Source organism: Drosophila obscura, unplaced genomic scaffold, assembly GCF_018151105.1.
Source record: "Drosophila obscura isolate BZ-5 IFL unplaced genomic scaffold, ASM1815110v1 contig_208, whole genome shotgun sequence".
Classification (NCBI taxonomy): Eukaryota; Metazoa; Arthropoda; class Insecta; order Diptera; family Drosophilidae; genus Drosophila; species Drosophila obscura.
This window is the reverse complement of record NW_024542799.1, coordinates 533021-547213: the sequence shown is the minus strand read 5'-3', so window position 1 is coordinate 547213 and position 14193 is coordinate 533021. Positions and strand designations below refer to the sequence as shown.

Here is a 14193-nt window from a genome sequence, read left to right as displayed (position 1 = left end):
TACAGGGCCGAAGAGGGAAGAAGCTAAGCGACGGACGGGGCATAAAGCTAAGAACTGGGCACAGTCTACCGACTAGAATATACCCGATTAATTATATGGGTTATATGTACCTACACTGGTGTACAGTGTATAGCTATAAAAATTATTGTTCTATAGCTTTTCCCCAAACAACCAGGAACTGGGGGGGGGGACTGGGGGGTTTCCCCTTAACTCTTCTTTAAATGGCACAAAACCCAAATAAAACCAAATTAAGTTTATGGCTTACATTATCTGAATGAAATCAAGTAGGCTACTGCACTCTTTCCCCATAGACCGACCAGTCCAGTCCAGTCCAGTCCAGACCCTCCATACCGTTCATGGAGCTCGCTCGCTCGCTCGGTCGTCTTAGATCATAATTTATGAGGCGCTCGAGAAGTTGTCAGAGACAAGCTGACAAGCCGCTAACTGTTATAGCCCGGCCCTGGCCGTTTAGTGTGCCAAATACTTTCCCAGAGTGGTCGCCGCAGCCCCGACACCGCCTCCAATGAATTGTAGAATCAAGTCAAGAGAGTGAGAAATGTGTAGATGGCATGGCAGCAGAAGAGAGTGCCGCATGAAAGCAAATGAAATGTAACTGAAGCGAGCTTCGGGCCGAGCTTCGGGCCAAGCTTTGGTGGCGCCTCTGCACGGCAGCTGGCAGTTGGTAAGCGGAGGCCAGAGCCAGCGATCAGTTGAAGACGCTCAGTCGTGCGAGACAGTTGTGTGCGCGGCGGTGTGAAAATTGAACGAAGCTCGAGCCCAGAATTCCACAATCAAATCGGAGATATACACTTCCCCCAGTAGCGCCATAAAACAGGTAAAGAGCTGCGACTGCGCTGCAACTGCGCTGCGGCAGAGCCGCATAAAAAAAAAAAAACAAAAAAAGAAAGTCTGTCCAAGAATCACGTAGTCGAGGGGGGGCCTCAAAACCATCCAAGAAGCGATCCAGCCACGACAGTCTTCATTCGCAACTCGAGGAGTGCGCAACGGTGCAAACTTAATCTGTTTATCGGTTGTTATCGTGTGTGTGTGTGTACCGCCGTACCGACTATCGATTATTTATCGCTTGTACTGAGTCAAGGTTAGCATTTTGGATAAAAGCATGGCATAAAAGCCGAGAGGATACCAAGCGAATGGGAGGGATCTATTCCCACTTTAGTTAGAACTTGGATACAGAAAAAAAAAAAAAACACTGAGAGGATAATCCGCAATAGAGTGAGCACAGCATACTGGTAGATGTCCGTAGATTCTTGTTGAATATACTGTGAATAAAAATCACTGTGAAATCCGACACGAAAATCAGCCCGGTGTGTGCCCCTGTGCCCTCGAACCCTCCTCCAGCGCTGTGTGAAATCTAAATCCTTGGATGCAACGTTCTTTCACCGGGAGAACGGGGTATCTGCCCTCGCAACGGCGGCCGAACGACCCATAAAGCTTTTGGCCTTGTGCTCGGACAGAAACGTCTTCGGCAGGAACTTTTAATTGATTTTCAACTACGAGTAGTAGAAAAAGGCAACTAGCACTTGCAGAGCGGACTCTTAGCTCGCTTGGTCATAAATTGTATCTGCAGCAATTTAGGAGGCACCACCACCAACCATCGTGCTGCTCGCCTGGCCTCCTCCATTCCCCCCGCTTTTTATGTGCTCTATTTTCACATATGCTGCTGCTGCTTCTGCTGTTCTTGATGTTTGCTGGGAGGGGGTTCTGCGGTCAGCAGACAGCCAAACCCAAACCCAAACTCAAACCAAACCGAACAGAAAGAGTACCCAGTTGAGTAATCATCTCTCATGGCTCTCAGGTTTCTTCCTCCAAGCTGACCTACATACGGAACGACTCGAAGCAGTTAATTTAAGTGTTTCCTGGCCAGCATCAACAGCAGCAGCAGCAGCAGCAGCAACAGCAGCAAGCAGCCTCAACCAGTTCCAGTTCCAAGTTATAGTTTACACTGTTTACACTGCCCAGCACTTTGCTGCCAAAACAAAACATACTCAAGGCTTTGGAGACGCGGGGCGGGTGGGTGGTGGGTACTGGTCTCCAGCAAGGACAAGCTATTAACAGAGGAATTCTGCTGTTGGCTGGCGAAATTTGAGTGGCCCCTGGCCCAGCTCCCAATTCATTTGCCACTTTTCCACACATTCTTCAACAGTTTTTTTCGGTTTTGTTTTGTTTTGTTTTGAGTGTTTTATTTTTATACCTTGCCTTAGGAACGGGGGGTATACAGATATTGTCCAGGAGTTTGCAACAAGCAACGAATGGGTGAAGTACTGAAGAATCTGCCAGAGAAAAGAACGATCGCAGGTTGATCTTTTTCGATCTTTGAATATAATTCAATCTAAATTTAATGCTCGATCCACATTGGACTACATCATTGACTATATCTACAAGGGTATTCTGCTGCTCATTCTTTATATTTTGTGCTGTTGCTTCGCCCTCACCAGAAGTTAGTTCATGACACAAAATGGTAAAGTTTATGCAGCTTGTCAGTCATGGCTAGACCCAGTCCCGTCCATTACCTTTCGCCTTGAGGGCATACCGCCACCCCTCTGTGGCAGTCTCCCGTCCCACGAAGGCTGCTTAGTGGCTGTTCCGCCAGGTGACGCTGACGGTGACGCTGACGCGACGATAACAAAGTCCTAATTCATGTGACGTGCGAATGCATGCGAAAGAGGGCCCCAAAAGAGGGAGAACTTTTGCGTATATACAGTAGAGACTCTAACGAAATGCACCTACTTCCAACCAATAGGGGGAGCATTATTCATGCTGCAAAATCTCTACGCCTTGAAGTCGCCTACTCTATTTTTGGGGGTGGTGGTGGGGCTTATTTTTCTATTTTACCTTTCGGTGGGTGGCATAGTCTTGGAGAATTAACTGCCACGCAGGAGGAGACACAGAAGCTGCAGGAGTTGCAGCCAGGCGGCCCTGCCCTCCGCCTACGTGCAACATATGAGACAAAGTTGAACAAAAACAAGAGGAGACAATGGCGGCTGGTGGTGGTGGCCTGCCTGCTGCCACATGCAAATCCTGTCTGCACGTGGCCTTTTGTGCGGGCGGGGAGGGGGGCCCTGCATATTTATTGATATGACGCTGATAGGACAATGCGGCCACAGAGCGGTGGGAGTGAGGGGAACCTCATCAAGTGGCAGCTGCTGCTTCGCTTCAGGCATTGCCTTCAATAGATTCACTCCGCTTTTGCCCCAACCCTCCCCCACACCACAACCTAACTCTGAGCTGGAGCTTAAGTAATTTTTGCTGCCTGTGTGACGTGCAAGTGCACAGCAAACACTCCACAGAGCCGTCATACACCCCTCATGGAACCCCTCATGGAACCCTCTCATCCCCCCTCTCCACTCTCCACTGTTCTGTATGACTACCATCTTCCAGCTATCATCTCCCAGCTCCATCAGCATCACGCACATGAATATTAATGTAAAATGCACACACGGTTAGCTGCGTTTTTCTATGGGGAGGGCGGGGGCGAGGCATTAAAAAATATATAGTGGGAGCCAGTGTTCCATATGAGTTAGTCCCTACAATAGACGGCAGCAACAATAAGAAGAGCACAAAGATAAGGCAGACGAAGCGGTAGATATAGAAGAACTAGAACTAGAGGAAGAGGAAAAAGTGCGAGCAGAAAAAGTGCAGGAGAGAGAGAGAGAGAGAAGGCGTGGAGAGCGCCAAGCAGTTGCCAAAGAACAGAAAGGTTGCCCTTGCCTCTGCCTGCATCTCCATCCCCATCTCCTGCATCTCTTTCTTCCACTCAAGCTTGTCAGAAGTTTTGCATTGCATTGTTGCTCTCTTCCCCCACTTTGAGTCTTGCCACTCTTCTTGCTCTTCTTGCGCTTCTTTCTCCTCTTGTTCTTTCCATTCTTGTTGCTGCGGCATGACGCGTGAAATGTTCAGAGTTCGGTGGGTAGATAAAAGAGCCCATTGTAGGGGGGTTGGGTTGTCGGTACTGGAGGTGTTGTCAAGGCAGCAGCAGGAGACTTGGGAGGTGGGAGAAAGTAAATGCAATTTCCACAAGCCTTCAATAGGCAGGAGTTTATAAGTACTTGGAAACAGTAGACAGGCGGGGAGGAGGGAGTAGACAGGCGGCATGCAGCTACAGTGGATGCCACCAAAGTGATACCAAAACTTTATGAATATGCACGAGAGTGTGTGTGCTGTGTGTGTGTTCTCTCTCTGTGTGTGTGGTTAAGGGGAAATTGAAAGTGGGAAAACTATTTGGCATCATTGAGCTTCATGGCTGCTTATCTTTAATCCCCATTAAAAGGATGCCCCTTAAGCGTTGTAAGTGCTTCCATGAATCAGTTCATGTTAAGTGAAATAAGCGAACAATTCCACTTCCCATGCAACTCCACCCACTAAGGTTTCCATCACTCATTTGCCATTGATGACACCCACTGTATTTGGGCTTAGTTTACCCAACGCCTTGCCCAGGTTGTCTATCATCATATTTAGTCTAAGAACCACTCGCCCCCACCACCCACTCCCACCCACCACTTCCACTTCCTTCTCCCCTTTGCCAGCGGCATTGGTATTTAATAAACACCGCTCAAGAGCTTCGCTCAGCAAAACTTTTAATTAAGCAGAGCAGAGCAGAGCTGAGTGGAGCGGAGCGGAGCAGAGCAGAGCCCCAGTTGGTGGCTCCTCTTTCGCGTGGCAGCTTCCATCTGCCGCCTGGCAACCCCACAGTCTTGAGGCATTGGGACGCCATAAAACTGCGACTCGACGGCTTATCAGAGCCAAAGCAAAGTCATCGGCAAGGCCCTAAGACCCGTAATTCAATCCCCACTTGGAGTCGGGGGCTGTGCTGTCAAAAGTTGCGCTCTGTAGATGATGTTGCTGCTGCTGCTGCTGTTGTTGCCTCTTGCAGTTGGCCAGTGGGTCACTGGGTTTTCACTTTAGTTTATGGCCACTTTGCCGTTTGCTTATCAGCTCTGGACTCGATTTACAGAAAACGTTTTATCCATTTTTCAATAAGCGGCAACAGCAGCAGCAGCGACACCAACAGTTGCTGGCGGCTGCAACAAATCGTTGCGGCAGGCGAACAAGTTTTGGGTAAAACGTCGTTGCGTCGTCGTCGCCACAGTCGGCGTCGCTTTCACTTGGCCAAGAGGCTAAGGCCGCAGCAGGCCGCACTTTACACTGCAACAAAAGCAGCAGCAGGCAAAGGAATGGATCGCGGCTGTTGGATACCCTTTGGCAGCATTAATGGTATAGGGATTCGATCCTACCCTGTGTGCCAGGGTACAAAAGCAGCAAACAACAACGACAATGACAACAATTGCTGCCCCAGCTGCTGCTACTGCTGCCCCGGCCCCAGCTGCTGCCCCTGCTGCTACTCCTGCTGCGGTTGTTGGTCATAGCCGCTGGCTGTTGGCCGTGCTGATTGTCATGACTAAAAAGCCACCAAAAAGCAACAGCAACAATGGCAACACAATGAAATTTCTTCAAACCGAAACGGGCAATACCCTGCGTAGATAAAGGACTTCCATTGGCCATTGTTATGGTGCGGGGAGGGCCCAACACTATAGAGAAACGTTGCTGCCCGATGTGGTGTGCATCCATCAGTGCCTTTACCTGCCACTGTGGCGGCTTCCTCAACGGCGCCTGGAGCTGTACAAAGAGGTGTTGTTGCTGTTGTTACTGTCGCTGCTGCTGTTGCTGCTGTTGCTGTGTGTCAAGTGCCAGCAAATGGACATGTGGACACTGCCGGCGGCAACTTTGAGGCGTAGCTCAAAAACATGTTTACATTCGCACTCCAACATACACAAACACACACATAGAAGCACACACACACACATATATACAGACACAAGAGACTCTCTTTTGTCTGCTTTCTTTGCGGGCTTAGTGGCTGGCTTATTGACTGAATGACTGAATGACTGAATGACTGCTGGCTGCTGGCCATTGTCGCTGCTGCGCCAGTTGACTTTTGCTCACTAAATATGTAATTTTCGATGCCATGAAAAAGAAAGTGTAGTGTTGCCTCCTGCAACCAGTTAGTGGTAAATTGGGGTCAAGTCAGCCGCAGCAAAAAGTAAAAGTTCTCCGTACCAAAAGAAAACTGATTTCTCATGCCAGTCCCTCCCCCTCCTTCTCTCTGTGTGTACTCCTTGCAGATCTGAAGATAAGACAGAATGAAGTTCGTGATATTGCTGTGCGTGCTGAGTGCGCTGCTCCTGCAGATCGAGGCCTCGCCGGTGCAGTTACTCTCCAGAAGCGAACGGGCTGTCGCCCGCCAGCAGGCGGTCAACAATGATGTGGCTCCAGCCGCGGCACCCGCCAGCGATGACGATGATGATGACGATGACGAGGACGATGATGATGATGAGCCCGATCTAGGAGATCTGATCGATGATGATGATGGTATGTAGAGGGTTTGAATTAGTTTTGTACCCCAGCACTGGCCCACTGGCAACCACAATCAGCACCAGCCCACTGGCACCAGCACCACCAACCCACCAACCAGATCACCAACCAGACCACCAACCAGACCACCAATGCCCAACAGCACCAACTAGCAAGCCAATGCAATGCATGAACTGAGCACCGAGCAAATTGCACTCTGAACTGCCACCTGCCACCAGCCACCTGCGATCGCGATCTTGTCCAGCCTTTTTATTAACCAGAATTTTTTGACTCTTCTGGTCCCTTCCCTTGGGTAACAAAGTTCTTTTGATTTCGGGACTTTCAGATGATGATGAGGAGGAGGACGATGACGATGAGGAGGAGGATGACACGCCACAGGGACAAGCAGCGCCAGTGGCCGCCGCCAGCGATGATGATGAGGAGGATGATGATGATGACGATTATCTAGACAGGCTGTTCGACGACATCCTGGGAGGTAAGTGTGTGCCTACTAGGTTGAGCCAAAAAAGAGGTGTTTTTTTTTTAATTTAAACGGGAAACAACCCCCTTAATTTTTTAATCTTGGGTTAAAAAATTGTTTTTGTGTTTTTTTTTTAATTCTAAAAAATGTTGTAGAGTTTGCTACCGAACTATACAAATTTTTAAACTAAGAAAATGTTATTTTGTTTTCTAAAAAAAAAAAAAGAATAAGAGGATGTCCGCTTAAAAAGAAAAAAAAAATATTTTTGGTTAAATTTTGGCCCAGCCTAGTGTTTACCTTTTCCTATTTGATAACCCACATCAACTTTTTTGCAACCGCCCTTAGATGATGATGATGAGGATGACGATGATGAGGTCGCTCCCGCTGCCAGTGCCCAGCAGAGCTCCGTTGCCGCCTCACCTGCCCAGGCCTTGGAGGAGGTGGCACCCGCCGCCGCCTCCTCTGTCAGCTCTGGCATCTCCGATGGCGTGGATCTGCCCGCCGAGTCTGGCAACGCTGTGGAGGCCGCCTCCGGCAATGTCGAGGACATTTCATCGGCGGCTGCGGCAGCACCTGCCACGGCTGCATCCAGCGGCAGCAACAACGAAGGTGAACAAAATGTTTTTTACGATGAAGATGCACTTGTAGATGGTATTAGTGGTGGCACAACTAGTTTAAGTAGCACCCATGCAATTGACGAACAACAGAAACAAACAAACGCACAACAAGTACTGCAACAGCAACAATTGCAACTGCAACAGCAGCAGGCCACACAGTCTGCAGCGATCACGGGCCAAATATCATCACAGCATCACAGTACAAGCACAGTCACGCAGAACACTCTAACCAACAGTATCCATACAAGTAATAATAATAATAATAATAACAACCATATAGTAGTCACCGGACCAGCGGCTCTGGGTAAGCCCGCTCCGGCGGCTGATCCTGGGGCTGTTGCTCCTGGCGGCGCCGACAACAATAAAAATAACAACAACAACAACAACGCTGACGACGATGACGACGAGTACGATGAGGACGATGAGGAAGATGATGATGATGATGATGATATTGATGATGGAGTCGATGAAATTGGTGAAATTGCAGGTTTAGCTGGCGGCGACGACGACGAGGAGGCCGACGATGATGAGGACGACGACGATGATGATATCATTGGTGATGATATCATTGAGGCCCGGCGCGAAGCACGTGAGTCCAAGCCCAAGTCAGCAACAGCCACAAAAACAGCCAAAGTCAAGAAATCTACAAGTCCCTCGAAGAAGACCAAAAAAGAGCTCAAGCATTAACATAACAAACAACAAAACTAAACAATTGCTAAAACAAAACAAAACCAACAACTAAAGACAGGGACCAACCAACAACAACAACAACCACTACAACGATCAACGATAAACGATGAACGATGACAATCGAAAGCCCCAAAAAGGAAAGTGAATTTTCCAAATAACTCCCAAAGGGGTAGGACTCGATCCGGACAACAGATCTTTGCCTGCACTGACTATCCTATCCGCACTTACGCCCCCCATAGCAATCCCTAGCAAGTCCAAGTTAATTTCTAATTTATTTAAAATGAGTTAAGTAAAAGACATCCTCGAAAGGAGATGATTGAGAGTTTGGTGCTAGTCAAACTATCTGCAAAAAGAGTACGAAAAATGCAACTGCAACCATTTCAAGCTGCACGCTGCACAATTGTCCACACAACCCACAACCCACAGCCCCCCACAAAAATGTAACGCACCTTTTGTTGAGTTATTTACGCACGGACTGTTTTTCACCTGACTAAGAATTGCAAGAGCAACTGTACCGCACCAAAAAAAAAACAAAACAAAACAAAACACAACACAACAGCAACATGTTTAATGCCCAAGCACAAAATGGTTGGAAAAGAGAAGACAAAGAAGATGATGATAAAGAAGACAAAGATGAAGAAGGAGAAGGCGCTGATAATGATGATAATGATGAATCCATTCCAGAGAAGAAGCAGAGCAGGAGCAGTGGCCAGTGGCCAGTGGCCAGTGAGAGCTGTGGCCAGAAAGAGACAACCACCATTTAGAGCTGCTCTCTGACCGCCTCCTGCTCTCTTTCGCACTCTAACCCCCTGCCCAAAAAATCTATTATCTATCTCTCTCACACACACAAACACACAAGCACACACACACTTATAGCTAAATTGATGTAAAACAGCAATAAGAATTGTTCACTTAGTGTAATTTATTTATTTGTAGTTGTAATTAAACACCATAATTTCTCAGATTCGGAATTAATTATCATGATGTGAAAACACACACACATATCTATCTCACTATGTCGCCTCCCCCCCCCACCCAAACTATCTATGTCTATCACTCTCTATCTCTCTCATGCACACACACCCACGCACTATCGCTATCTTGCTTTCACACATTTGGCTTACAATTGAATATTTTTTTGGTACGAAAAAAACAAAAACAAAAAAGAATTTTAATATTTCTGGCTTTTCCTCGCTATCTCTTATTTCGGCTCGTATAATTTTCCAAACGTAAATAACGCAAAAATTTTTGTTAATTAAAAAATTAATAACAACAACAACAACAACAAAAAAAGAAGAAAAACATCAACAACAAATTGTAGCTAAAAGTTGAACGCTTGAAAGGCAGCAGCGCAAAATTTCACATAAAAAACAAAAGAACAAAAGAACCATAGAAAAATGTTAAACTTTGCGTTTTAGGTCATTTAATTTGTAATTTATTTATTATTTATTTATTTATTTATTATTTATTGTACAAAACAAAACAAAAAAAAAACAACCGAACAAAAACCACAAATCAAGCAAGAAGAAGATGAAAAAACACAACACAAAAATTTGCTTAAATAAATTTGCGAAAATGAAATTAATTGTATAATTATTTTGTGTGTGGAATCCCTCGGAGGAGAGTATGTACTTTCAAGCGTTACCTTAGGCGAGGATATCGGTACTGTCACTGTCACTGTCACTGTCTCTATCTGTATCTGTATCTCCCCTTCTCTCTCTCTCTCTCACACACATACACGCTCATCATTAGCTCTGCTGCTGCTACGTCATTACTGTAATGTTCCGTACCGTATCTATTTCCGTACTTATACCATCCATCCCGCTTGTCTGCTGCTGTAACATTCGCTCTAATTAGTTCGACTCTGGCTCCTGCTTCTACTGCAGCTGCTCTCCCATGTATTTGTGTATCCCCGCCCCCTATAAGCCTCTCCTTCCACCCACATGGCCTTTGCAACACGGCCACACAATTATCTATTTTAGAATATGTCGCTTTAAATTTAAAATTTTTGTGCTTCAATTAACAAACACAGAAAAGGGCAAATGCCCCCGGCCCCCCGCTCCAACACACGCCAGAGTGTGGGCCGAGTGGGCGAGTACTTAACAGACTCACTGTTTTTGTGGGGTAGGCAGGCAGGCACGAAGCAGGGTTCGGGGCGGACCAGGGCTAACATGCAAAAAGTACATTAGTACCTCATCATGTCCTAACGGTGGTCGAGTTTCCGATTATATCCGCCTGTGGATGGGGGCTCTCGAGCCCCCTCTGATGGGCCTCCTCCAATGGAACAGGCACTGCCGGGATGGTGGGTCACTGCGATAAGCAGGTGAAAGACAGAGATTAGATCTAACCAGAGGGTGGGATATTTCTGGAATAATTGCATGGCCTCGCTGTGATGGATAACCCACTGAAGAAGTCACTAAAACTAATCCCATTAACAAAGGGAAAACTTCGAATAAATACCATTTCGACGTAGAGAATATCAAACTTTATAAATCAAATATTTCTATATATAAAAGTCTTACAAATACCCAATAATAATTCTTGAACTTAAACTAAAAGTAGTCACTTTTTGGCAATAGCTGCTGTTTTGTAATCTGCTTCTAAATATAGCTTTCTTAAACTATTATTGGGGTCAGGTGAAATGGCTTTTCTTAAATAGAAATATGCGACAAATCACTCAATTAGCAAATGATAAAGTAGCCAAGATTATTTTCCATTAAGCCACGCGATGAATTATTATCGGGGGGCAATCAATCGCTGCGCCCATCCCTGACAAAGAGCTATAATTATTTCTATCTGAATGAGTGCGGTGAAGGAGGGGAGTGGACGCCTGATTCTGGCTTCAATGTCAATGTTTTTTTTTTGTATGTACATTATTTTGCTAATTCCCCCACACCAACAAACACACACACGCACACACAAACACAAACACACACAGAGCATAGCAGAGCAGAATAATCACTGTCCCTGGGCCTGTCTGTCTGTGTGTTGTTGTGGTTACAACGAACATCAGCTTATGCCCACATAGATGAGCTTACGCTTTCGCACTTGAATGTAATTAGAGGCTGAAAACATAATGAAAAGCCCTCACACAAACACAAACACACGCACACACACAAACACACATAATCACTGAAAAGGAAAAACCACAAAAGCTTCCTCTTCACAAGCGACCTTTGTCTCCGCTCCGCTCCCCCCACCCACACCTCTCTCCGCAAATTGAACTTTCATTGCGTATGCCGATCCGAATTAATGTGCATTCCTCTCCGTTCCTGCCCACCTTCGTACCCCTGACACACAACTGACGCTGACGCTGGCGCTGCAGGTGACCTGAAGAACAACGTCATCGACATGTCTACGGATGCGTTCCAGGCGCGGCATAACCACTTTATCGACGCCATCTTCTCGCGCATCAATCGCATCGTATCCGACAATTATGATCCCTTTGTGGTGCGTCTGGCCGGACGCGCAGCCACGCCCACCGCAGGCAGTGCCACAACGGTGAAGGCCTCCACCAACAAGAACAAAGGCACCAAGACCGGCGGACACAAGAAACTGTAAGTAGTAGCAGGCGGCAGAAGAAAAACACTCTCAAAAATTACTCCCAAAAATATCCACAGAAATTAAATTAAATTTCGCAACTTTTCAGAGAAAATATTCTTTGGATATTTATATATACTTAATTTTGTTGATAGTTTAAGCTTTAAACTAAAACTAGCATCATTCGGATTTTTTGAATATTTATCCAAACATTTTCAAAAAAATTCAAAGAAAAGTCAATGAAAAGTTCGCAATGCGTGCGTAATCCGCTTAAGTACTTGGGGCTGTTTTAAAAGTCACTCAATTTTCGTAGATTCTCTCTCCAGAAGCAGAGTGAATTGATGCAAATTTTCGTGAAATTTCTTGCAGCAAGAACACACGCTCCGAGCCAAGGGCCAACAATCAGGCAAAGGAGGAGGACGCTGGCAAATTGCAGGAGCAATTGATGCAATTACAGTCGGAGCTGGCCATCAAAGCCATCGAAAAGAAGCCCGTTGCCGCTGACCAGGCCGCAGTTTCGGCCTCTACTCCTGCCATGGCCACTGATTCCGATGCACCCAAAGCGGAAGTGCGCACAGTGTCCGGTGGCAAAAGCGGCCAAAAGAAATCCACTGCGAACGCGGCGGCGGGCGCCTCAACTCAGACCCACAAGACCCGCAACACCAACAAAAAGGCTTCGGGTACGACAGCTGTGAAATCTGGCAACTACAATCAGCCGGCGGGTGCCAGCAAGGCCGGTGATGTAGAGAAGCTGCAGAAGGCCGAGGGCAGTCTCTCTGGGCTGGCCTCCCTCAAACGGGTGGGAAATGTGAAGGTTGTCAGCGACGCGGAGGGACGAAACTCCACGATTAAGGCAAAGTTCACGCTGGGTCCGCTGATACTGCGTGTGGAGAAGTCCTTCAAGCGCGGCAGCGTGAGGAGCGTGAAGAGCGCCACGGCCAGGACCAACGAGATGATCGGACGCATCAAGTTCAGTGTGGTGGACGATCGGGCCACCCTCATGTCCATCAAGGTGCAGCAGCCCAAGCAGGTGAGTCGCGTCCGCTTTCATTGTCCTTTGTCCAATTAACCTTTGACTTCTGCTGTGTATTGCAGGTGGAGGTGGAGAGCAAGGACAATCACGATAGAACACGCGAATTCGTGTGGCGCCGCACGCCAAAAATTGCCAAATTGGTCAACGAGAAGCTCAAATTGGCCGCCGAATCGCTGTTTGCGCCGCAGGGCGTTGAGGTGGTACGGCTCTAAAGCAGATTTAAAGCATAGAGAATAAAGGGATGTGCTCCTTGTCGTCCTTCTCCTTCAACGACTCTTCTCAGCTATCTAAATTGTAGTCCTACGCTTTAATGTAATGTGCCTAATTTATTTATTTATTTAATTTATTAACCTATCCATTTATCGGCCCCATCTATCGATAATAAATGCAACTCTGACTCTGCAAACATGTGCATTGAATGTACTTCGTTTCGATTGTAGATGACAGACTGGAAAGTATCTCTCTGAAAATCACCTAAAATATTCTCATCAATTTGTTATTTATTATTTATTCACTTATTGCCCCCCGCTTCTGTTCATGCAATCTGTTGACCCAACTGTACTTCATTTTGTTTGGAAATTGTAGGAAATTAATTGAATGCCTCCAGGGCGGGCACAAATTAAATTTACCAAGCTCCCAAAATGACAGACAATCTTGTCCAATTATTTCATAATTATCTTTTTGTACCCATTCGATCTCTCCCTCTCTCTCTCTCTCTCTCCCTCTCTCTCTCTCTCTCTGGCTCTGTGTCCATCTGTTCTTACTGTTATCAACATGCAACTCTGTCTACATCTTGCCTCAACTATGCCTGATTTGCCAGTTAGCAAATGCCCTGGCTAACCCATTAAACCCAATTTAGTTGGCAATTATCCAAGATCACCTGAAGGGGCAAGCAACGTCAAAAAGGTAAAACGAATATTGCACAGAAAATGACTAAAAATATTGCCCTATTCTGAAAATGCTTTTCCCCCAATTGCCTTGCCCGTAATGCCTGCCGCCCCACTTGCCCCACTGGCCCTTCCCGCATTGTCTGTAAATAAAGGTGCAGCAATGTCGCCCTCCCAGTACCAGTGGCAGTCCCGGTCCCTGGTCCCCATCCCACTGTGCCGTACGGTACCTACTATCTGTGTCAGGTCGCTTGCAGTTTTCATTAATGTTGCAGGCTGCATGTGGCATGGCACAGGAGGCGCTTGCATAGGATGGTGTCCGGCTGGTGGGTGGGAGGCGGACTGCAACAGGATCCTTCGAACAAAGTAAATATGAGTGCGTTGTATATTGTGTTGCAACCCAAGGCGGAAGGACATGCAATTTGTTGTTGTTTGCCTTTGTTGTTACACTAGCTATCCCTCTCTCTCTCCCTCTCTCTCTCTTTCTCTCTATTTCTGATTATGCCTGTCTCTGTCGCTCATCCTGCATGCTGTTTGTTTTTGTCTTGTCCTGTCTGAGGGGGACTGTGACTGGGG

The 14193-nt window shown here is 46.8% G+C and overlaps 1 protein-coding gene across 5 annotated transcripts; it reads left to right on the top strand.

Annotated features, from left to right (window-relative positions):
- Positions 1 to 699: 699 nt before the first annotated feature.
- On the top strand, positions 700 to 13136 carry LOC111070918 (ubiquitin carboxyl-terminal hydrolase 36). 5 transcript variants are annotated; one of them, XM_022361967.2, is made up of 8 exons: positions 700 to 835; positions 6141 to 6387; positions 6716 to 6865; positions 7196 to 7459; positions 7955 to 8056; positions 11483 to 11714; positions 12067 to 12727; positions 12793 to 13136. In XM_022361967.2, the coding sequence occupies exons 2-8, from the start codon at positions 6159 to 6161 to the stop codon at positions 12940 to 12942; spliced, it is 1788 nt and encodes a 595-aa protein (XP_022217659.2). In that variant the 5' UTR covers positions 700 to 835; positions 6141 to 6158; the 3' UTR covers positions 12943 to 13136. The 5 variants fall into 5 exon arrangements, with proteins under 5 accessions (XP_022217659.2, XP_022217657.2, XP_022217660.2 ...); XM_022361965.2 differs by having other exon boundaries at positions 6692 to 6865; XM_022361966.2 differs by lacking the exon at positions 700 to 835 and adding an exon at positions 954 to 1099 and having other exon boundaries at positions 6692 to 6865.
- Positions 13137 to 14193: the final 1057 nt, after the last annotated feature.

Excerpts from the sequence above, each read along its gene's own strand:
- LOC111070918 (XM_022361965.2), top strand. The coding sequence starts at position 6,159 with ATGAAGTTCGTGATATTGCTGTGCGTGCTGAGTGCGCTGCTCCTGCAG. Across the intron at positions 6,388-6,691 it reads TCTGATCGATGATGATGATG|TTCTTTTGATTTCGGGACTT; the intron begins GTATGTAGAGGG and ends TGGGTAACAAAG. Across the intron at positions 6,866-7,195 it reads GTTCGACGACATCCTGGGAG|ATGATGATGATGAGGATGAC; the intron begins GTAAGTGTGTGC and ends AACCGCCCTTAG.